The sequence below is a fragment of the Citrus clementina genome, unplaced genomic scaffold (assembly GCF_000493195.1).
Source record: "Citrus clementina cultivar Clemenules unplaced genomic scaffold, Citrus_clementina_v1.0 scaffold_3, whole genome shotgun sequence".
NCBI classification, from domain to species: domain Eukaryota; kingdom Viridiplantae; phylum Streptophyta; class Magnoliopsida; order Sapindales; family Rutaceae; genus Citrus; species Citrus x clementina.
This window is the reverse complement of record NW_006262339.1, coordinates 23,072,864-23,096,567: the sequence shown is the minus strand read 5'-3', so window position 1 is coordinate 23,096,567 and position 23,704 is coordinate 23,072,864. Positions and strand designations below refer to the sequence as shown.

Genomic DNA, 23,704 nt, shown 5'->3' with positions numbered 1-23,704 from the left:
ACATAGTCCAAAAATGGATTTAGAGATGCCCAATTCGGGGGGAGAGGTCCCCTTTTTATTGATACATCGAGTAAATCATGGCCATCGAATTAAAAACAGTTTGGACGCTCAGGATTGCGTCACGTCATCAGTCAACAGTACGCGGTTTGACCACGCGGTTTGAACAGTGACACAGTCTGTACAGTAATGCGGTTTGGTTGAAAATAATCCCATGTGTTGCATGTACCGTACGCGCGTTTTTTGGTCCACTAATATGCTGCCACGTCACCATCAACAGTACATAAGAATTTTAGACCAATAGGATCATGACACCTTATCAGTCAATGCCACGTCATCGGTCAATGCCACGTCATCGATCCGTCTATGTGAACAGTGTTGTGAACAATAACGTAGACAGTACCGTACATGTGAACAGTGCCATTTTTCCTTTTATGCTCCTCCTAAGATTTTCGACCGTCCTGAGTTCAAAAGTGATGTCCATTTTGCCGTTTGATCTCTCGTTTATTGTGAAATGACTATGATGCCCCTAAAATACACAAAATACTTTATTAAAATAAAACACACATAATTAAATTACAAGAACCTTAAATACATAAAAGTAAAGGTTGTTAGTAAGACTTGAAATGTAAAATGATGATTTTCTCCTTTATAAATATACATTTTCTAACACTCAACAATTATGCTGAAATTTAATATCTATAAAACAGATGTCGTATGATGTCGAAGGATTTTCATTATGTATAAGGTAAATAAAGATTATGTCAGATATGCGTAAATAAATATTGTCCTTGATAAATCTAGGCTATGAGCTGGTTGAAGTTTTGGTGTGAATCAAAGAAGGGTCATAGGCTTGGTGGGTCTATTGCAAGTCTCTTGGACATTAGGATTAATCTATTAGTCTATTTGAAGTTTTTGGGAAAGTCATGATTGTTAGAAGGGCATATCTTGGGTTGCATCTGCTGCAAATGTGAAAACAATATAGCGTTCGTTAAGAGCTCAATGAGGAGAAAAGGAATCACATCTCTTTGGATTCACTGTGTAAGAAAAGATTCAAGATGGCTCTATAAAAGAAACTTCATTTGATGTCAATACAGTTTTTCCATATAAAACTATCTTAAGAATGCCCTTGAGACTGGACAGTGAACATTTACATAATACAGGATATAAGCTTCTTGACTGTAGTAAAACACCGAGAATAAATGCGGTATAAAGTTCAAATATTATCTGAAAAGGAAGAGGAGACAGAAAAAATATACTTTAGGTGATTTTCAAGCCAATGGCACATAGAGCCTGCAGGTGACTAGGTCAAAGAATAGGACACTGCAGTTTTGGAACTCCGTTACGGAGCTCTTCAGTCTCCCTCTGACCTCTTTCAAGTTTCTCTCTAAGGTTAAAAATTTCTTCATTTGACTTTATTTGAGCTAATTGAGCAGCCCCTTCTGCCTTTAATCGAGCAAGATGCTCCTCTGCCAATTGCTGTTCTAGCCTAGTTGTTGTCTCTTTGAGCTTAGACTCAACCTATCAAAAAAGCATCAATATCAGCCAGAAAACACGCCACTAAGCCTTGGAGTAGCAGCCTAATACAAAAAAAGATTGGTAGTGGTAATATAAAACTCCAACTTAAGAGAAGAAAATTCTTAAGTGTTAATTTAGTTTAATCTAATTGCAAAGGGAGTTGCTAAGTTCACCATACTTGGCAAAACTTTCTAACGTCAATCAATTCCACTCTTTCAATCATTGATAAATGGTAGAAACAAAAACTTAAAAAAATAAATAGATAAACACAAAATATAAGGCATTAAAGAATCTACTAAACTTTTCATTTTGCCACACTTCAGGAATGTGGAGAGTGAAACGTATTAACAGCTCAGACATATAGTTATTACACAGAATGTTACAGCAAATCCAAATTATTGTTGAATAGGATCAGGCTTAATGCCGAATCATTCTACTGCCTTGCTATAAATTAAAACTGTGGAACGGAAAATCAAAACTACGCAGCTTTTTTATTAGGTTCCATGTGCCTAACTATATTTTTCATAAAAAATTATTTTGAATGTGGCTATTTAGTTTTTAACAAATTTAGAATATGACATAACTTGGATATAAGTTATAACATTTCAATTGTTCCCACAGATTCAGGAGTGCATAATTCCTAGCAACAAAACAGGATCTACAGTATTACAAGAAATGTTCTAAAGATTGATGACTAAACAAGTGCAGAATCTATTCCTAAGTGCAAGTCATGATGAGCAAACAAAACAGAATCAGTGAACAATCATTAGAACATTTCATCAAGAAACACTTAATTTCATCCAGAAATAAAATAGAACACGACAATCAAACAATCTTCAAGGTAAGAACAACATGCTACAGCCATCAAAACACAATTAGTGAACAGATAACTTAATAACATATTTGTCCACATCAACTAGCAAGATAAGGCATTTTTTCATATGGCAATCTCCAACAATCTAATTGTAAGGACACAGCGGCAGTCTTTACCACCTCCAAGTCTCACAATTTAGAATATCAGTACAGGTACCTGCATGCTTTATAAAAAATACCATCTCAATACTTCGTTTGAGTTGATCTTCATATGATTTTTTCATCTGCTCCTTCAGCTCTGAAATTTCTCGTTTTGAATATCCCTTGAGAGAATCAACCTCAACTTGTTGATCACGGAGTTTAGTAGCCCTTTTCTGAGTAGAAAAAAAGAAAAAGAGACATTGTCATGACATATTCAGAAAGAAGCAGCACAGAAGTCTATCATGATACTAATGAAGACACCTTCAACTCAGCAAAGATTTCATCTATATATGGTTGCCCACCATTCTGCAAGATCATAAAGTCAACCAGAGAAAGAAGCTTTCCAACCTGCTCAGTTCTCTTCGCCGCATCCTTAGTCTTGTTATCAAAAAGCACACGCCTATTATCGCATAGTTGAAGGATTTCCTAAAAGAATGGAAAAATGATCAGCTGACAAAATTTTTTTTTTATTGTGATCGTTAGTACTTAATATCATGCATCCTCAAAAACTATTTAAGGGCAAGCCATAATCAAATTTTAATAATCAATTCCATTCTCCTTATAGTTTGACAACTTACAATAACCTTTTACGTCCATCAAATTTAAAGATCCTAAAAGGTGATCAGCATTCCGTATAACAGAAAATAATGATAATAATAATAATGCTCTGCATAAATTCCAGTAAAAAGCACTAACCCAATCAAAATGACTAATGAAATTATCGAAAACTATTGCCTTTCAGAAAAAAACCTTTAAAGGCTTTGGACACTCAGGACCCAAGTAATCTTCTAATGTTTCGTCATTATCTTCAAGTTCATCCCCTCTAGTGAAAACAACAATCATATAGTCAAAAACTTTTTTCCCGAACAAGGACTCCAAACTGTGTATTTCAGCTCCTTCCTCTTCAGAAAAACGGTTTCTAACAGAGAAAACTATAAGGACTGCATGGATCCCATCCTTGGCCATACCAATACATTTGACAATTTCCTTGCTGACAAACTCAAAGTCAGCGGAAGAATCAAAAAGTCTTGCAATGGCTCATAACATCAATCTACTTACCACTACAACATCAACAAGCATGGAATGGAATATCTGGGCACCAACATTAGTAAATTACCAGGAGTATAAATGACATTAACAACTTGGCCATCTTTGAGCATGGTTCTCTGCATTTCACAAGTTTTAGTATCCTCAGACGAGCCAACCTTCGACTTGAAGGCTCTTCTTCCGAGAATACTATTGCCCGTTGTTGTGCAAATTTTAATGTACTCACAAGCGCACGAATCTATTGTAGAATAGACTAATGGTGACGAGTGTCGATCCCACGAGGAGGTGAATTTTAATTATATGTAGAATTAATTTTGTAAATGGGTGGTTGGAATTGTGGTGGAAGTGATTTAAATTATCCTAAAATTAGAATTGAAATGGCGATAATAAATTCTAAAATTGGAATTGCAATGACGAGAATAAATTGAAGAGAAATCTATTGAAATGACGTACTTGGGTATCTGGATCCATATCAACATGCATCATTGGCTAAATATTCCTTATTAATACCAATTAAATCATGAGGGGGGAATCCACACCTCATGAACCACGCTCTAATCAATATGGTGCTAAGGGCTTATCGTGCCAAATAATAATAACCTTGTACTAGGGGGCCGGTGAAACCAAGACGGTACTAGACAAGATTAGTATTATTTATCGACGAGAAGTCAAAACATCCACAAAAATTAGAGGGGAAGAGAAAATAAATTTACCAAATTAAGCCCATGACACATGTTGAGACTTCACCTTCAACCCAAGCTTGAAAGAAAATTAGCTACTCATAATTGAACTAGGGGCAAAATGGAAATTTATTAAAATACGAAGAAAATACAAGATGGAGAATGAATTATAAAAAATGGATCCCAAAAATGGATTCAGAGATATCAAATTAGGGGGGAGAGACCCTATTTTTATAGATACATAGAGTAAATCATGGCCATCGGATTAAAAACAGTTTGGACGCTCAGGATTGCACCACGTCATCAGTCAACAGTACGCGGTTTGACCACGTGGATGAATAGTAACACGGTTTGACCTGGATGAAGAGTAACGCGGTTTGGTTGAAAATAATCCTGTGTGATGCATGTACTGTACGCGAGATTTTTCGTCCACTGATATGCTGCCACGTCACTATCAACAGTACATAAGAATTTTAGCCCAACAGGATCGTGACACCTCATCAGTCAATGCCACATCATCGGTCAATGCCACATCATCATCCGTCTATGTGAATAGTGTCGTGAACAGTAACGTATATAGTACCGTACACGTGAATAGTACCGTACATGTGAACAATGTCATTTTTCCTTTTATGCTCCTCCTAAGGTTTTCGACCATCCTGAGTTCAAAAGTGATGTCCGTTTTGCCATTTGATCTCTCGTTTATTGTGAAATAACTATGATGCCCCTAAAATACATAAAATACTTAATTAAAATAAAACAAACGGAATTAAATCAAAAGAAGGTTAAATTCATAAAAGTAAAGGTGTTAGTAAGACTTGAAATGTAAAATGACAGTTTTCTCCTTTATAAATATGCATTTTCTAACACTCAACACACCCTCCAACCAGCTTATTGCTAGTCCCTAGCAAATGAAGCAAAAATAAAATTCAAATTCAAAATGATTTTTTTAAAAAAATTTAGAAACACTCGTGTTTATTCAATCAGATTAATGATAGCAATCAAATAAAAGTATAAGCATTATCTCCAGTCTAAAGCAACATCACACTCACATCAACCATCCACATGAATTAGCTCAGTAGACTTTGTTATATCTACTTTCAAGAATGACATGTCAAACCCCAAAATCTCACTGGAAGTAGTGACACTCTCACAAATAAATTAAACCCACTAAAAATAGTCACTCCAATGAATGGTAATTGAGAGAGAAAATAATAAAGAAGTGATATCACATGCTCTCACCAAGATGAAATAAATATGCCCTCAGCTTAGAAATAATACGATCTCAAGTCAAACAAAAGTGCTAGTCAACCCACTTTATTTATCTTTTTTTTTTATTATGCATCACTACATCTTTTTAGCCCATATAACTAGCTTCTACTTCAAACTATAGTTCCCTAAAATCAAGGAGGACTTTTATTAGGAACTAACGTAGGCTAGGGACATGGCTAACAAAGAAGGAAAATAAGGAAAACAAAGTGTATATTTGAGAAAAATGCAGAGAAATTTTTTTTTTTGGAAGTTGCAAGGTGGATTTCACCTATTATTTTTATTTATATTCTTTTGAAACAACAACTTTTGTTTTTTTTTCTCTTTTTTTTTGGCATAACTTCACTGAACAAAATAATTATTTACATTTTTCTCAAATATAAATAGGTGATGGAACTTATAAGACATCGGGTAATACTCCAAATCGGAGTGGGTCAAGATGATAAGTTGACAAAGAAAAGGTTTTTTTTTTTTTAAAGGCTCAAAAGGGTTAACTATGGATATTTAATAAAAGGGATGGCTAGAAAGGCTCAAACGGATCAAAGATGGCCTTTCCATCGTCTTTTAGGGTTCTAAATAATCATCCATATCTACTAGTTAGATGGGCCTCCCAATGTAACAACACACATTTTTGTTCTTTCTTTTTTTTATTTTACAATTTTTTTTAAGGGTTAACTCAAAAGCAATTTAGAGATCGTGTGTAAAATAATAAACTGCTAAGCTGTATAAAGAGTGGGCAAAAGGGTTATTCTCCAAGAAAAATAATAGGCTCAAAAACTCACTTGGTACTTATTATGACATGTTCATTCCTTCAAGCAACTCACATTTGTCTCCGACATCAACATGTAGAGTATCAAACATAACGTAACATCACTTAAGACCAAAGATAATACAAATACTAAAATTTGAAATTAATCATGTCATCCAATGTTAAAACAAATCACACAAAATTTTTTTTTTCAAACAACATTCTACCCCCCAACCTATTCTCAACATGAAAGGAAAATATGGATGCAGAAATGTGAAAATGATGCATAAAAACTAATTAGAAAAGTTACACGTAAAATTATAGAAAACAAAAATGGTTTTTTTTTTTTTAAGAAGATACGTTTCTAGAGGAACTACACTCCATATTCAGCCATCTTCGACTCAAAAGTTGGAAAATGTATATTTATAGAGGAGAAATTAAAAAGAAGAAGAAAAATGAACATCAAAACTTAATAAAGAAAAAGAAATTTTTTTAAAAAATTTTTTAATTAATTTTTTTTAAACGATGAAGATGCGTTTCTAGAGTTACTACACTCCATATTCAGCCATCTTCAACACAAAAAGTTAGCAATAGTTAGTTTCTACAACAAAAAATTAGTAAAAACTTAACCAAAATTCCACAATTGTCGACTATTCCCTCCCCCCAACCAGAACGAAACATTGTCCTCAATGTTTGAAAGGAAAGAAGTAGAGTTTAGAAGACATCACCTGGGTGGTGCAACACAGAAAAAAATATTTACAAGCGGAGAGTTAAATCTAATTTGTACTTCTTACTGCGGCTACTGTTACCATCATTATTTGGGCGCTCCAACACAAAGGTCCAGGGGTCTGGCTCCGGTTTATAAGCTTGTAACAGATCAAGTAGCTCATTAGCAGTATGAGCACAAATAAAAAGTTTTTTCACATTAGAAGGAATGAAATAGTTTTTTATTGCATGGTTAAGAAATGCGATAAAGCCATCATAAAAGTTATTGACATTTAACAAACCGATGGGTTTTTGGTGGATGTGCAGATGGGCCCAAGATGCTAGCGTGATAAGTGCCTCTAGTGTTGCAAGATCTCCTGGAAGGAAAATAAAAGCATCAGCATGATTAAGCATTTCAGTTATTCTTTCTTGCATACCTGAGACGACTAACTCTTCTCCAGTTGATGAGTCAAACGAACTGCCCAATGGTTTTAGGACTCTTGGGATGATGCCTAACACTTGACTTCCTCTTATAAAAGCTGCTTCTGAGATCATTTTTGATAACCCTCGGTTACCTCCTCCATACACCAAGTGTAATTTTCTCTCTGCTATACTTCGACCAAGATCGATGGCTGACTCAACGAACTCTTTATGTTTGCCATAGGTAAATCCAGAGAGCACACAAATGTTCTTGAATTGTCTATTTGGAGTAGTTGCCATTGTGATACTTCTCAAAAAAATAATTTGTGAGTGCTTGACCAAAAAAATCACATTTAAGAGTCTTGGTGACAGTGGGTCACAGTTGTGTATGAGGTAACATGTCAGTGTCAAATAACGCGTAAAGCACGTGGCTCGCGAGTCAAAAAGGAAACAATAAAAAGGAAAAAGCAAACAGTAATAAAATTATTAAAGACAATAATGCACACAATAAAACAATAGTGAAATAAAATAACAGTAAAGTGAAAGGATATTTACAGGTAGTTGCGACTGTGGCTCACATCTTCTTCTGGTTTTACGTCCAGAAACGGCTTGAACGCCCTCTATGGGTCGAGGATAGGCTTGCTATCCAGTTTTCTTATAAACTGGCAAACAGGGTCGTTTATAGTCAGATTCCCGAGACTATATCGTGCATGCTCTTTCTAGAATAATGGCCATAACTGGAGAATCGCTCCTTGCACATATCCACTGGGATGCGTTTCAAGAGACAAAAGGATATCATCCAATGACTCCTTATTCAAGCCATCCCTAATGAATTGAATCTTATCTTCCCTGTTATCAGACACCATTCCTAAAGAACATGGGTTTTTATTGTAACTCATTCTGGCACACTTATGACAAGCAACAAAAATTCTTCGAGCTCGTCGTTTTCTTGCATAATTTCCTTTACCACAACCAGGCATGTATGTAATAAATTTTGGAGGTAACTCACCTGCCAATTGTACTTTCACCTCGATTAACCAATGGATATCAGCAGGTATGTTATTCCTCATGAGCAATCGCATGCGTTCGGACCGAGCTTTATAGATCGTAAGAAGGGCATTCTGAGGAAGTGAAGGAAATCGCTTGTAAAGTTTCGCTAGAGTCTCGTTTCTGTCCATATCTTCGCTTCAGAATATCAGTTATTATGGGAAACTGAAGTAACCGACTTGATTGTCACGGAGTACCGTTATCCGCCACTTCACCGGGGTAACAAACTAAAGCACACAAACAGAAAAATAAATTAAAACACACAAAGAAAATTAAAATCGTCCTCTTATTGAATTTACCTCAAGCTCCAACTGGATGTCGTAAACACTTCTCTCAATGTCTCGGAGTTGGCGTTCTAAACCCTCAACATAGGCTACTAACTCTGGTGGTTGTAGAGCCCAAATGCGATGTGTTTTACAAAATTGAATCTGCCTTTTGAGATGAGTTTTGACACGTTGAAGTGGTTTAAGAATGTTCAGGAGGAACGGTCTAAGTAATGTACTCATGATTAAAAATGATAAAAGAAAACTTAATAGTTAAACAAACACATTTATGCAAAAATAATTTCAATTAGCAGAAGAATAATATAAAGAAAGAAAAAAAAATCAAATCAACGAAAAGAAAAAAAAATCAATTCAAATCTGGTGGGTCACTCAAATTTATTTCGGTGTCTTCTCCATGTGGTTGGTACTCTAGATATGGCTTTAATCTTTGACCATTAACTTTAAACGTGACACCGTTCTTTGGGTCCTTAATTTCAATTGCCCCATGTGGAAAAACAATATGAACAATAAAGGGACCAGACCATCGAGAGCGTAACTTACCTGGGAATAGGTGCAAGCGAGAATTGAATAAAAGCACTTTCTGACCTGGAGTGAACGATTTTCTCATCATTTGCTTATCATGGAAGACTTTCATTCGTTGCTTGTAAATCTTGGCATTGTCATATGCGTCATTGCGAATTTCTTCAAGTTCTGCCAATTGTAATCTTCTTTCTGAGCTGGCTTGCTGCATGTCAAAATTGAATTTCTTGATGACCCATTATGCACGATGCTCGAGTTCCACAGGTAGGTGGCAAGCTTTTCCATACACTAGCCTGTAGGGTGACATCTCAATCGGGGTCTTGAAAGCCGTTCTATATGCCTATAATGCATCATCAAGTCTTAATGACCAATCTTTCATGTCTGACCTCACCGTTTTTTCTAATATGTGCTTTATTTCTCGATTGGATATCTCAACTTGGCCACTGGTTTGCGGATGATATGGGGTCGCCACTTTGTGAGTGATTGAATACTTTGTCAAAAGAGCTTTGAATGCTTTGTTACAAAAGTGGGCACCACCATCACTGATTATCGCTCGAGGGAATCCAAAGCGTGAAACAATGTTGCTTTTCAAAAATGCTATCACCACCTTGTGATCATTGGTCCTACATAGAATTGCTTCTACCCATTTCGATACATAGTCAACAGCAACCAATATGTATTGATGGCCAAAAGATGGGGGAAAGGGTCCCATGAAGTCGATACCCCATATATCAAAAATCTCAACCACTAAAATTGGATTTAGTGGCATCATATTCCTTCACGTAATGCTCCCCATTCGTTGACACCTATCACATGAAGAACAGAAAGTGTAAGCGTCTCGAAATATAGTTGGCCAATAGAAACCACAATGTAAAACTTTAGTCGCTGTTTTCTTAGCACTGAAATGGCCTCCACAAGCTTGTTCATGGCAGAATGAAAGAATATTCTGAATTTCATTTTCTGGGACACATCGTCTAACAATTTGATCAGCACAATACTTGAACAAATACGGGTCATCCAAAAAGAAATTTTTTATCTCTGCAAAGAATTTAGCCTTATCTTGCTTGGTCTAATGCTCTAGAAGTTTACCTGTAACAAGATAATTAACTATATCAGCATACCAAGGTAATACTTCCACACTCATTAATTGTTCATCTGGAAATGACTCATTCAATATTAATGGCTCTGTAATTGTGTCAAAATAGAGACGAGAGAGGTGGTCCGCCACAACATTTTCTGTCCCTTTCTTATCTTTGAATTCCAAGTCAAATTCCTACAAAAGTAACATCCAACAAATTAGTCTAGCTTTTGCATCTTTCTTTGTGAGAAGATATTTAAGAGCAGCATGATCTGTGAATATAATTATTTTACAACCAATGAGATAAGATCGAAATTTCTCTAATGCAAACACTACTGCTAGCATTTCTTTTTCAGTAGTTGAATAATTCAACTGTGCATCATTCAATGTCATACTAGCATAGTAAATAACGTGGGGAATTCTATCAACTCTTTGTCTTAATACTACTCCTACTGCATAATCAGATGCATCACACATGAGCTCAAATGGTAAGCTCCAGTTTGGGGGCTGAATGATGGGTGATGATGTCAACAACTGCTTTAGTTTTTCAAATGCCACAAGACATGAATCATCAAAGATAAAAGGTACATCCTTAGCAAGTAAATTGCATAAGGGTCTAGAAACTTTGCTAAAATCTTTAATGAAACGTCTATAGAAACCAACATGCCCAAGGAAAGATCTTACTTCTCTGACTGTTTTGGGTGGAGGAAGATTAGAAATGAGATCCACCTTGGCTTTGTCAACCTCAATACCTTTGCTCGAAATGATGTGACCGAGAACAATACCTTGTTTTACCATAAAATGGCATTTCTCCCAATTTAAGACCAAGTTCTTCTCGATATATCTATGCAGAACTAGTGTTAGATGATGTAAACATTGATCAAACGAGTCACCAAAGACAGAAAAGTCATCCATAAAGACTTCAAGGAATCGTTCAACCATATCAGAAAAAATGCTTAATATGCATCGTTGGAATGTAGCAGGTGCATTACATAATCCAAATGGCATTCTCCTATATGCAAATGTGCCAAAAGGGCAAGTGAAAGTAGTTTTCTCTTGATCTTTTGGTGCTATGGGAATCTGATTATATCATGAGTAGCCATCTAGAAAGCAATAAAATTCATGGCCTGCTAATCTATCAAGCATTTGATCAATAAATGGTAAAGGAAAATGGTCTTTACGTGTGACAGAATTCAACTTCCTATAATCAATGCATACACGTCATCCTGTAGTCACTCTAGTGGGTATCAATTCATTATCAGCATTGGTAACTACAGTGACTCTTGACTTTTTGGGGACAACTTGCACAGGACTGACTCATGAACTATCAAAAATTGGGTAAATGATACCTGCGTCTAATAGCTTAAGGACTTCAGTTCTAACAACTTCTTTCATGTTAGGATTTAACCGACGTTGCATCTCCCTAGTAGTTTTAGCATTTTCATCAACGTGAATGTAATGCATGCAGTCTACTGGGTTTATACCTTTAATATCTGCTATGGTCCATCCTAATGCTCCTTTGTGCTCTTTTAAAACATCCAACAACTTACCTTTTTGTTCGTCATTTAGGGATGATGAGATTATTACCGGCAGAGTACTTTCTTCTCCCAAAAATGCATTTTCCAGAGTGTTGGGTAATGGTTTGAGCTCGAGTTTCGGTGGTGATTCTGATGATGGGATGAGTTTCTTCTCTGATGGTGCTAGTTGTTCAACTCTTGACTTCCATTTATTAGTGTCCAAGGATGGTGCTGAGTCAAGTAGGGCATTGACCTCATCGACCGATCTATCCATATCAAAATCCAAACTAAAGTGAGTTAAACATGTTTGTAAATGATCATCACTAAGGTTTGAAAGAAAAGTGTTATCAACTATTGTTTCAATTAAATCCACATCAACAATTCCATCATCTGCATTGTGAGGTTGTTTGGCAATGTTGAAGATGTTCAGCTCCATAGTCATGTTGCCGAAGGACAACTGCATATTTCCAGTCCTGCATTGAATGTGAGCATCCGCAGTTGCCAAGAAAGGTCTGCCTAGAATAATGGGGATGTGCTTCCTTGAATCATGTATTGGTTGAGTGTCAATTACAATGAAATCAACAGGAAAATAAAACTTGTCTACCTAGATAAGCACGTCCTCCACAATACCACGAGGTATTTTCATGGACCGATCTGCAAGCTGTAACATCACTGGAGTTAGGTGTAATTCTCCCAGTCCAAGTTTCACGAATACTGAATAAGGCAACAGATTTACACTAGCTCCTAAATCCAACAAAGCATTCTCAATTGTGTGGTTCCCTATACTACATGAGATAGTGGGGGAGCCTGGGTCTTTGCATTTTAAAGGAATTTTATGTTGGAGTATAGAACTAACATTTTCTGTTAAAAATACCTTCTTTTGAACATGCATATTTCTCTTTTTAGTACAAAGATCTTTAAGAAACTTGGCATAAGATGGAACTTGCTTTATAGCATCAAGCAAAGGGATGTTAACACTTACTTGTTTGAAGATTTCAAGAATCTCACCTGTGGATTTTCCCTTTTTTCCTTTAGCTAACCTCTGAGGAAATGGAGCTTTGGGAATGTATTCTCGTGGGTTGGTTTCTTGTTTCTCCTCCGGTGATGAGTTATCAACATTTACAGGTACAATTTGATTTTCTTTTATCACTGGCATCTCTACTTTGTTGTCGACTTCTTTTCTTTTTCGCAAGGTCATGACTGCTTTGACCTCTCCATACTGCTGTGGTGAACTGGTACTTGTTTCATGCACTCCTTTAGGATTAGGCACTGGTTGACTTGGAAATTTACCTTTCTCAATGGTCATTGCCAAGGTCTGAACTGAAGAAGCAAGTTGTCCCACCATCTTCTCGAGGCTTGAAACTGATTGGGCTTGTGAGTTGAAGCCTGCTCTCAACTCATTTCGTAGTCCATCAATGGTGCAGTTCTGTTGCTCAATTGTGGAGTGAGTAACATTCCTGAAATTCTGGAATGCATCCTCCCATGGTCTGGGTTGTGAGTAGTTCTGGTTTTGATTGTATGGTCTAAATGGGGGCTGAGAGGCTTGAGGAATTTGAGGAATTGGTTGCATTGGTGGAGCTGGAGCTGCTGGTCCATTCTATTGGAGTCCTTGAGACCATGAAAATTTGGGGTGGTCTCTCCATCCAGGGTTATATGTGTTGGAGTATGGGTTGTAATTTGATGGCTTTCTCATTACACCTATGACACTGGCTTGATCTGAGTATAAGTCATGGTTATGTGGTTATGTTGATTTAGCAGTCGATAACGATGCTATTTGTCGAGCAAGACCTTTAACCATCTCATTGACTTCTTTGATTCCCGAAGTTGACTCGCCAATGTGAACCTCATTTACTCCCTTAATTCTTCTAGTATTCCTGAATGATCGACTCTGTTGTTGGGAATTATCCGCTTGTCGCTGGAAGAATTCCCAAATCTCTGATGCACTTTTTGACATTAGCTCTCCTCCACTTGTTGCCATTAGTCATTCTTGCACATTCGGCAATAATCCCTCCAAAAAGTATTGGCATTGGTGCCATTTCTCGTACCCATGATGTGGACACTTCAAGAGTAGCCCATTGAATCGCTCCCACGTTTCGAAAAACTGCTCGTCCTCTCTCTGGGTAAACTCTGAGATTTCCCTGCGAATAGCATTGGTTTTATGCACTGGGAAATATTTATTCAAAAATTCCGTTACCATTTGTTCCCATGATGAAATGCTATTAGCAGGTAAAGTATTTAACCATGAACGAGCTCTATCTTTTAAAGAAAATGAGAATAGTCTAAGTTTAACATCATCGTCTGAAAATTTCTCATATTTAAAAGTTTGACAAATGGCATGAAAATCATTCAGATGATTATATGGATCCTCATTTTCTAGGCCATAAAATATGGGGAGACAATTTAGCACACTAGGTTTTAATTCAAAACTCCTAGCAGCTACATTTGGGTATCTTATGCATGATGTGCTCAAATTGGCTAAGGGACTAAAATAGTCCTTAAATGGCCTCTCCTGTGGTGCTTGTAAATCCATTCCAAATTTATTTTTAATGTGCCTGTGTGTGCGAAGTGTTTTTTCTAATTCAAGGTCTATGGGTTCAAGATTAGGTAATAATGACCTACGACCATGCATGCAAAACAAATAAAATAAAAATAAAGAAGAGGAAGAAATTACAATACTAACCTTATTGCGCTATTACAACCTTTCTATAAAAATACACAAAAATAAATACGTGAAATAAATTAACTAAAAATTAAATTAATAAAATAAAAAAAATTACAAAGAAAAATAAATTGAAAATTAAATTACAGAATTTTAAAGAAGAGAAAAAGAAAAGAAATACTAACCTTTAAATGTAGATTCACTTTTTTTTCTTTTTTTTTAATAAAAAAATACAAGAAAACAAATAAAAGAAATTATTCAAAAAAATTAATTCTATGAATTAAAATTACTTACCTCCCCGGCAACGGCACCAAAAACTTGTTGTGCAAATTTTAATATACTCGCAAGCGCACGAATCTATTGTAGAATAGACTAATGGTGACGAGTGTCGATCCCACGAGGAGGTGAATTTTAATTATATGTAGAATTAATTTTGTAAATGGGTGGTTGGAATTTTGGTGGAAGTGATTTAAATTATCCTAAAATTAGAATTGAAATGATGATAATAAATTCTAAAATTGGAATTGCAATGGTGAGAATAAATTGAAGAGAAATCTATTGAAATGACGTACTTGGGTATCTGGATCCGTATCAACATGCATCATGGGCTAAATATTCCTTATTAATATCAATTAAATCATGAGGGGGGAATCCACACCTCATGAACCACGCTCTAATCAATATGGTGCTAAGGGCTTATCGTGCCAAATAATAATAACTTTGTACTAGGGGGCCGGTGAAACCAATGCGGTACTAGACAAGATTAGTATTATTTGTCGATGAGAAGTCAAAATATCCACAAATATTAGAGGGGAAGAGAAAATAAATTTACCAAATTAAGCCCATGACACATGTTGAGACTTCACCTTCAACCCAAGCTTGAAAGAAAATTAGCTACTCATAATTGAACTAGGGGCAAAATAGAAATTTATTAAAATATGAAGAAAATACAAGATGGAGAAGGAATTATAGAAAATGGATCCCAAAAATGGATTCAAAGATATCAAATTAGGGGGGAGAGGCCCCATTTTTATAGATACATGAAGTAAATCATGACCATCGGATTAAAAACAGTTTGGACGCTCAGGATTGCGCCACGTCATCAGTCAACAGTACGCGGTTTGACCACGCAGATGAACAGTAACACGGTTTGACCCGGATGAACAGTAACGCGGTTTGGTTGAAAATAATCATGTGTGATGCATGTACCGTACGCGAGATTTTTCGTCCACTGATATGCTGCCACGTCACCATCAACAGTACATAAGAATTTTAGCTCAACAGGATCATGACACCTCATCAGTCAATGCCACATCATCAATCAATGCCACGTCATCGTCCGTCTATGTGAACAGTGTCGTGAACAGTAACGTATACAGTACTGTACATGTGAACAGTGCCATTTTTCCTTTTATGCTCCTCCTAAGGTTTTCGACCGTCCTGAGTTCAAAAGTGATGTCTGTTTTGCCATCTGATCTCTCGTTTATTGTGAAATGACTATGATGCCCCTAAAATACATAAAATACTTAATTAAAATAAAACAAACGGAATTAAATCAAAAGAAGGTTAAATTCATAAAAGTAAAGGTGTTAGTAAGACTTGAAATGTAAAATGACGGTTTTCTCCTTTATAAATATGCATTTTCTAACACTCAACACCCGTCACACTTTTGCCATTGCCAATACGGCCAACTAAAACCAAAGTGCGCTCCGCATTAGATGGAGAAGTAGGCATCGAATCGACATCAATCACTCTTCCTCCCATCATAAAAAAGATTTCAATTTACCTGCAATGCTTTTACAATATCAAACCACTTCACTTTGAATTCAGTTTTTACCATTAAACAATAAGAAACAAAATTTAGTTACCATACCCTTACAATTTCACTCCATTAAAACCTATATTTGTTATTACTTTAAATATTATCCAACCGAACATGAATAAATTCATTAAAAAATTAAAAATAAAAATCATTCAGACCCCGACAATATAGATAAATTTATAATCTTAATAAAAATATGATGAATTGATATATAATCAAGCACAGAATCTAAACATCATCAGTTAATTAATTAATTGCGTCGATAAATATTTTAATTTAATTCTGCTTGTTTTATGAAATTATTGAAAAAAAAATGACGACGATCAATTATGCACAGTAGCAAACCTGGGGGGCTTAGTTAAAAAAAATTATTTAATTTGGGTTTTTTTTAAATGTTCACATGAATACGTTTTAAGTCTCACAAGCTCAAATTTCATTAGTTTCTTTTAAATTTTAAATAATAATAGTACTAAACAATTTATTTTAAATGCATGAAAGTATCATTTGTCTAAGTAGTTTTCGCAAAATATTTTAAAAAAATAAAATAATGTGGCTATTGAGATCCGAATATGAACTTTAAAACTATTAAATAACATTCTTACCATTGAACTATAAGTTTTTTGTTATATGAAAAATGTGTCTAAATGTTTTTTATTTAATTCTTTTAGAAAGGGCTTGGAGTACATTTAAAACAATAATTAATGGCCCAGAAGGGGCTGAACCCCCTCCTAGGCCTTAATTGGGTCGCCCATGATTATGCATTACATTTGATAAAATTTACAAACTGAGGTAAAGAAAATCAAGTCTATAATAAAAAAAAAAGAAATTGAGATTGACTGGAAAAGGCAAGGACAATTTGGAGAAAGCAAAGTATGAAAGCAAACCATGAGATGATGTGATGAACTGAGATTTTACTTACTTGCGAAGAGAGGGGAGCTAAAAAGATTGTGTTGCGTATGCAAAGATGAGAAAGGGGAAGAGACTTGACTTAAATTTTAGGATTTAAGGTATGAAAATTATAAATTGAATAATGAATGTCATAGAAAATTGAGAAGTACAGGATGTAAGAGAGTTTAAATAGAAAGTTGAGAATAAAAGAATGTAAGAGAGTTTCAATAGAAAGTTGAAAAGTAAAGAATCTAAAAGAGTTTGAAGAAAAGAATTTAAAAGAGTTTAAATAGAAAGTTAAAAAGTAAAAAATGTAAGAAAGTTGAGAAGTAAAGAATGTAAGAGATTTTAAATAGAAAGTTGAGAAGAAAAGAATCTAAAAGAAGAATTGCAGCTAATATAATTAGAACTAAAGAACACTTCTCATTTTAAAAAAAAAATCTTTCAATTAACAAAGTTAGAACTGTAATTCATACTAGAGAACAATTGAAGAAACCAACAAGAAAATCCAAGTGATCTGCCCAATAGAGATTGAATAAATTCGGTATTGGATGTAATTTGTATTTTGTTACTTTCAATCTTTTTGTCACCTTCAATTGAATTTATATTCAATGTAAAGTTTAACTTCTGTTGAAGAAATCTATCCATATATGCATCCATTCCCTCACATCGTCGTGTAGTACACATGTCAGTAAAAAAATGACTCGTTAAGAATGTTTCAGCCCATCTATTTTATTTTGTGTAAATTTTGTTAACCCAATCATTATTTTGCAAACTTTCTACCTCTACTATATTCCAGCATAATTTATTAAACTGTTTAGGTATAAGAAATTCAAAAATACACTTCGTGAATATTTTTGTGAAATTAGGTTTATTACGTACATTAAATTGTGCATTCCTCTGTAGATGCCAAAAACACAAACGATGATGGGCTTCGGGAATCACCTTTTTAATCGCCTTACTCATTGCTTGATCTCCATCAACCACCATAAAAATAGGCATTTTATTATTAGCAAACAAAAATGTTTCCAAAACCCATATGTATGTCTTAATTGTCTTATCCACAAGTAATGCACATCCAAAAAAAAGTCGCATAGTGATTATTAACTTCCACTAATATGAATAGTGGCTTACTATACTTATTTGTCTTATATGTACTATCAAAAGCTAACACGCCCCTAAAGTGGTGATAATCTGAACAAAACCATAGAATCGACCCAAAATAAGTTTGCAAGTCTATTATACTCATCTACAATATATTTACAAAAGAAATTTAGATCCATACTAGCTTTTCATTTTAAGTATGTCAGTGCAAATTCTGAATATGTTTTAAGTATCATAGATTGACGTTGTCATAACCTCTAACTTGATCAACTAAAAAGTCCATAATTTGACTAGTCTTAATACCAATAACTTTCGTCGAAGTAGCTTGAGTCATCCCAACCTTATAATCCATTGTCAACTCATATAGGTGTTCAAGAATAAATTGATTAACAACACAAGTATCAAGCTATCTTTTCTTTTAACAAACTTTTTAGCATGCTCACCTTCTCTATTACAAACCCAACTTTTCACATTGGTTTCACCATTATTATTATACCTTATATCATTCTTATAACTGTTGAAGCCTATTATTTTCAAATATTTACCATAAAAATTCTTAGCATCTGTAAGTGTCTCAAACTGACTTCCAATTACATCTTCACTAGTCAGTTGTTGCATTTGCTTACTATTAAAATAAATGGAGCATGAGGAATCATCCACACTTGGTAGAATGTTTTCCCTAGCCATTAAAGGAATTTCATGTGATGAAGGAATGTCAAGCTTTGCTTCTTTTAAATTTTGCTTGATAGCTACAAAATAAATATTGAATTTAGGTTGATAACCCTAGAAAGCTCTATTTCTAAGTTCGAATAATTTTACAATGTTCAATATGAATTTTTCTACGTTAAGATACGACTTAAATAATACAGATTGCTCAGAAACATTGAAGCAACCAACTTTGAAGATGTATTAGTTCATTCTTTTAGCCTTTTTCCTTAAGGAGCACGACTGCCAAACATTATATGCTCAATTTTCTTATATTTCTACTTTTTTTTTTGGACAAACAATTGAATAGGTGTTTGATTTTAAAGCATTGGTCATTACATGGTTACATAGCCGAAATCTCTTCATAACCATCTCTCTACTCAACATAAACATAAAAATTCTAAATATCAAATTATAAAGAATATATACAGTACTAACCTTGTTGATCAATATTAATGACTTTCTTGTAGTGATAGCTCCTAGATTTACCTTCAACATAAATTTTTCAAAACCAAAAAGCTTGATTAAGTGACAAAAAAAACTCTACTCAAATTTAATCAGATTGATTGACCAAAAACTCCACTCAAGTTTGATCTTGATGAGATATTATTTATTGTTTACAAATATGAGTTTGAATTGTGTTTCGTTGTTGATAGGAATTTATTATACCTACAGTCAAAGTGGTTAACATGCTGAGAATTCTTTGCATAAACTATTTGGATCGTGTAGTTGACTAAAGTTTGGGAAATTTCTGCAATCACCCCTACAATTTCAAATATTCTCACAATTTCGCTTGAATAACATATTTTGTTTAATTACACAAAATTTGGTAAAGATATGATCTCAATAAAATATATGAACACGTATACAAAACTAATATTCATAGGAATGTTTAGTTACACTTTAAATTTTATTTTACCTATGTCCTAAACCATTCGTTATCGACTTTTAGTAATTTATTAAGTAGTAATTTCAAGCCAAACAGGAAAGAGTTTAAACATTTAATTAATTTGAAAACTTAATGCGAAACTGAAAATTTCTAAAATAGTACTTAAATTATACTTTTAATGTTATAAGACAATTCGATTATTATGTAATCAAACTAATTTCAAAATCTATTTTGAAAGCATGCAAATGGATATAGTCTCTGCTATGAGTTTTTTTTTATTCCAATGTATGACCATGGAAGAGTACCAAAGATATATATTTGTCCAATAGTGAAATATAAATAACAACCTTCAATTTCTTACGTGGCATATTTTATTGACTTACTAGCTATAAAACTATATGCAAATTTGAAAATTGGACTATTATATGAAATATCATGTGATTTATCTCATTTGACCTTAGATTAATGTATCAAATGCCCATAAAATATGGTTTACTTCATTAATCTGTAAATTCATTTTTACTAATATTTATATTTCATAATACATCAGGGTAATTATGACTTTTTCCCTCCTACTAATAAATAAGGATACATAAAAGTAGTCGTCAATGTGTGTGTGTGTGTGTGTGTGTGTGTGTCACTTCATATGTTTTAATAACTATAAGAAAAATCAGCTCTACTACCTTTTCCCATACTATTTTTATTACATTTTATCACTTGTCTTTCTATGATACTACTTTGTAAAAGAAACTACAATTGACTACTAAAAAATGTCTTTATATTTTTTATTACATTTTACATTAAAGTTGTTGTACATTATAAATGCAAAGTTTAATTTTCAATAACATAACACTTCAACAAAATCAACATCCTAAGTGTGATGTATGATATATAATGATATGGAACTTTAAATATGCTACAAAATCAATAGGAAAAAGATCATCCACACATCTAAATTTGCCCTAATGGCCATACGAGAACCCCTTTAAAATATATATATATATATAAGTAAATATTCATTATGTATTTTCCAATCGTTTTATTTTGAATTTTTGTATCTTCGGATGGTCCCCTGGACACAAGTGAGAGCGCACATGTCTCTTCACTCGTTTTATACCTGTATTTTAAAGTCCCTATGCTTTTGTTACAAAGATTACTGTTCGCTACAGCTCCAGTCTACAGTGGCGAGTTCCAAAGATTATTGTATACTACAGCTCCGCTACAGTCTACAGTGAAGAATTCCAAAGATTACTGTATGCTACAGCTCCGCTACAGTCTACAGTTTAAATACAAGTTTTTAAACACAGAATTCTAAACCATAAAACACTTTCCTCCCCTTTAATTAAACCAATGTGAATGTAATTAAAATTATTTTCTCTTAATTTCTTTAAAGACTTTTCTGAAAACAAATGAATTGTTTCAAATGGTTCTGAAAGAGTTATGTCACGTTCTTCGGTTTTTATGACATAATCAAGAACATAATTATATATATATAATTATGTATAATTATGTTCTTGATTATATATAATATAGTGGGCTTTGAAGAGGTTTAAACAATGGGTGGCATTTGGAGTTAGAATCTGTGGCATTGGGCCAAAATAGTTCCACCATTACTGGAACCGGTTTAGGAGGCTTTGAACGGTTATTTTTGAATTGAAGAAAAATAACCATGAGTGGGTCTTTTTTGGGTTTTGTAAAAAGAATGTGTCAAACCAGGCTTGTTGATAATCCCAATAGGAATAGGTCAAACAATGTGGTAAACGCATTTGAAAATTGGAGGGAAATCTCTTTTGGTTGTGGAGTAGATCACCCCACTCTTTAGGGCTCAAGACTTTTAAGATTGTGGCTGTAGAATGGGCCGGCTCTGAATGGGAGTCACTGAGATAAAAATGTTTGAATTTAACTGACTCAGTGGCTTCCAAAATGCTTTGATAATAAGGCTGGGGTTTTGTTAAATCACATGGTTTAAAAAACCAGCCTTTGGGGAAAAACTTTGTAAGTGTTTGAAATGGGTCAGTATGGTAAAACCCATCTTTGATAGTTAAAATATTTTGGAAATGGGTTTTATCAAACCAAACCGAGGTTTTCTTTGTTGGTTGTGAGAGAACAATTTATGAAGATGAACTTTCACCATAAATAATAATATTTTGGGATGACTTTGTAATATCTTTAGGGCTTTCTTTCTCAGAAATCTCTGCTGGAGATTCTTGGCTTTGAGAGAAGTTTTGTAAAGCAAGCATGAGCTCAGGGGATTTAGATATGGATTTGATCCATTGGTTTACTTGGTCTTGAGTAGAAAGGGCTTTAGATTTTGCTTCTTCATCTTCGATCATGTTAATCCAAGACTTGATTGGCATGGCAGAGGAGAGTAGTTTTTCTTTAGGAGGAGAGGATTGGGGTTCTTTAGAGGTGGCTTTAGGATCAAAATCTTTGGCAATGCCTTTTCCTTTGTCTCTTCTTTTCGGCGGCATTATCTGTTTTAAAGAAATTCCCAGGTTAGAAAATCAGGAATAGAATTTGTATCTCCTTTAATAAATTCAATGTCAAAATAAAAAACACTTAAAATAGCTTGCCAACGTGCAAAAATCTGTTTTGATGCAATGTTTTGAACATCCTTTTCTAAAACATGTTTTGTAGCTTTGCAATCAATTCTAAGTAAGAATTTTTGATTTAATAAATCACTTTGGAATTTAGAAATGCATAGAACAATGGAAAGAATTTCTTTTTTAATAGTAGAATAGTTTTTCTGACATTCATTCCAATGGGCAGAAACATATTGTACTATTTGTTCTTTATTATCTTCCTTTTATTTTAATATACCTCCATAACCTAAATCTGATGCATCAGTTTCAACAATTTTGGGTAATGCAGGGTTTGCAAGATATAAACATGGGATGCACTTAACATAATTCTTTATGAGCTTAACTACTTTGGTATGTTCATCAGTCCAAGCAACAGGATTTTTCTTTAATCTATCATGCAAAGGTTTGGACATCCTATTGATATTGGGACAGAAATCAAGAACATAATTTAGACTTCCTAGAAATCTTTGTAATTGAGTTTTATCTAAGATTTTATCTGGGAATTTGTCTGCAAAGACAAGAGAACGCTCGATAGGAGTAATGGTTCCTTTAGAAATGTGATGACCTAGGAACCTGATTCTTGTTTGAAACAAGGAAACTTTGGAACTAGAAATAGCTAGTCCAGCTTTCCTAGTGGCTAAGTAAAAAGTCTTTAAATGTTTGAAAAGTTGGTCAATGGTTTGAGAGAAAATCAAAACATCATCTATATAAACAATGCAAAACTCAGAGTAAGGGTTATAAATATCATTCATAATTCTTTGAAATTCTGAGGGTGCGTTTTTTAGACCAAAAGGCATGACAGTCCACTCGTACTGTCCAAAAGGAACAGTAAACGCAGTTTTATAACGGTCATTTGGATGGATTTGAATTTGCCAAAAACCCGACTTCATGTCAAATTTTGAAAATATGAAAGCAGAATGCAGTTTTTGAAGCAAATCCTTTTTATTAGGTATCGGGTACCTAATCCATTTCAATGCTTTATTAAGGGGTTTATAGTTTATGACCAGTCTTGGGGTGCCTCTTTCAATTTCGGAATTTTTATTAACATAAAAAGCGGCACAAGACCACGGGGATCTTGATTTTGTAATCAAACCTTTTGATTCGAAGTTTTTTATCTCATTTCTACAATGCTGTTCAAATTCAATGTTCATTTGAATAGGACGAGCTTTTGTAGGAATTTGTCTTTCATCAAAAGAATTTTCATAAGGTAAA

At 34.2% G+C, this 23,704-nt stretch overlaps 1 protein-coding gene across 1 annotated transcript; it reads right to left on the bottom strand.

Annotated features, from left to right (window-relative positions):
- Positions 1-1,305: 1,305 nt before the first annotated feature.
- Positions 1,306-16,269, bottom strand: LOC18047958 (immune-associated nucleotide-binding protein 9). Its single transcript, XM_024189669.1, has 6 exons — positions 16,154-16,269; positions 3,644-3,765; positions 3,280-3,554; positions 2,791-2,955; positions 2,568-2,702; positions 1,306-1,518 (listed from the first exon to the last, which is right to left on the bottom strand). Exons 1-6 carry the CDS (start codon positions 16,267-16,269, stop codon positions 1,306-1,308), a joined length of 1,026 nt encoding a protein of 341 aa, XP_024045437.1.
- Between the last annotated feature and the right edge of the window lie 7,435 nt (positions 16,270-23,704).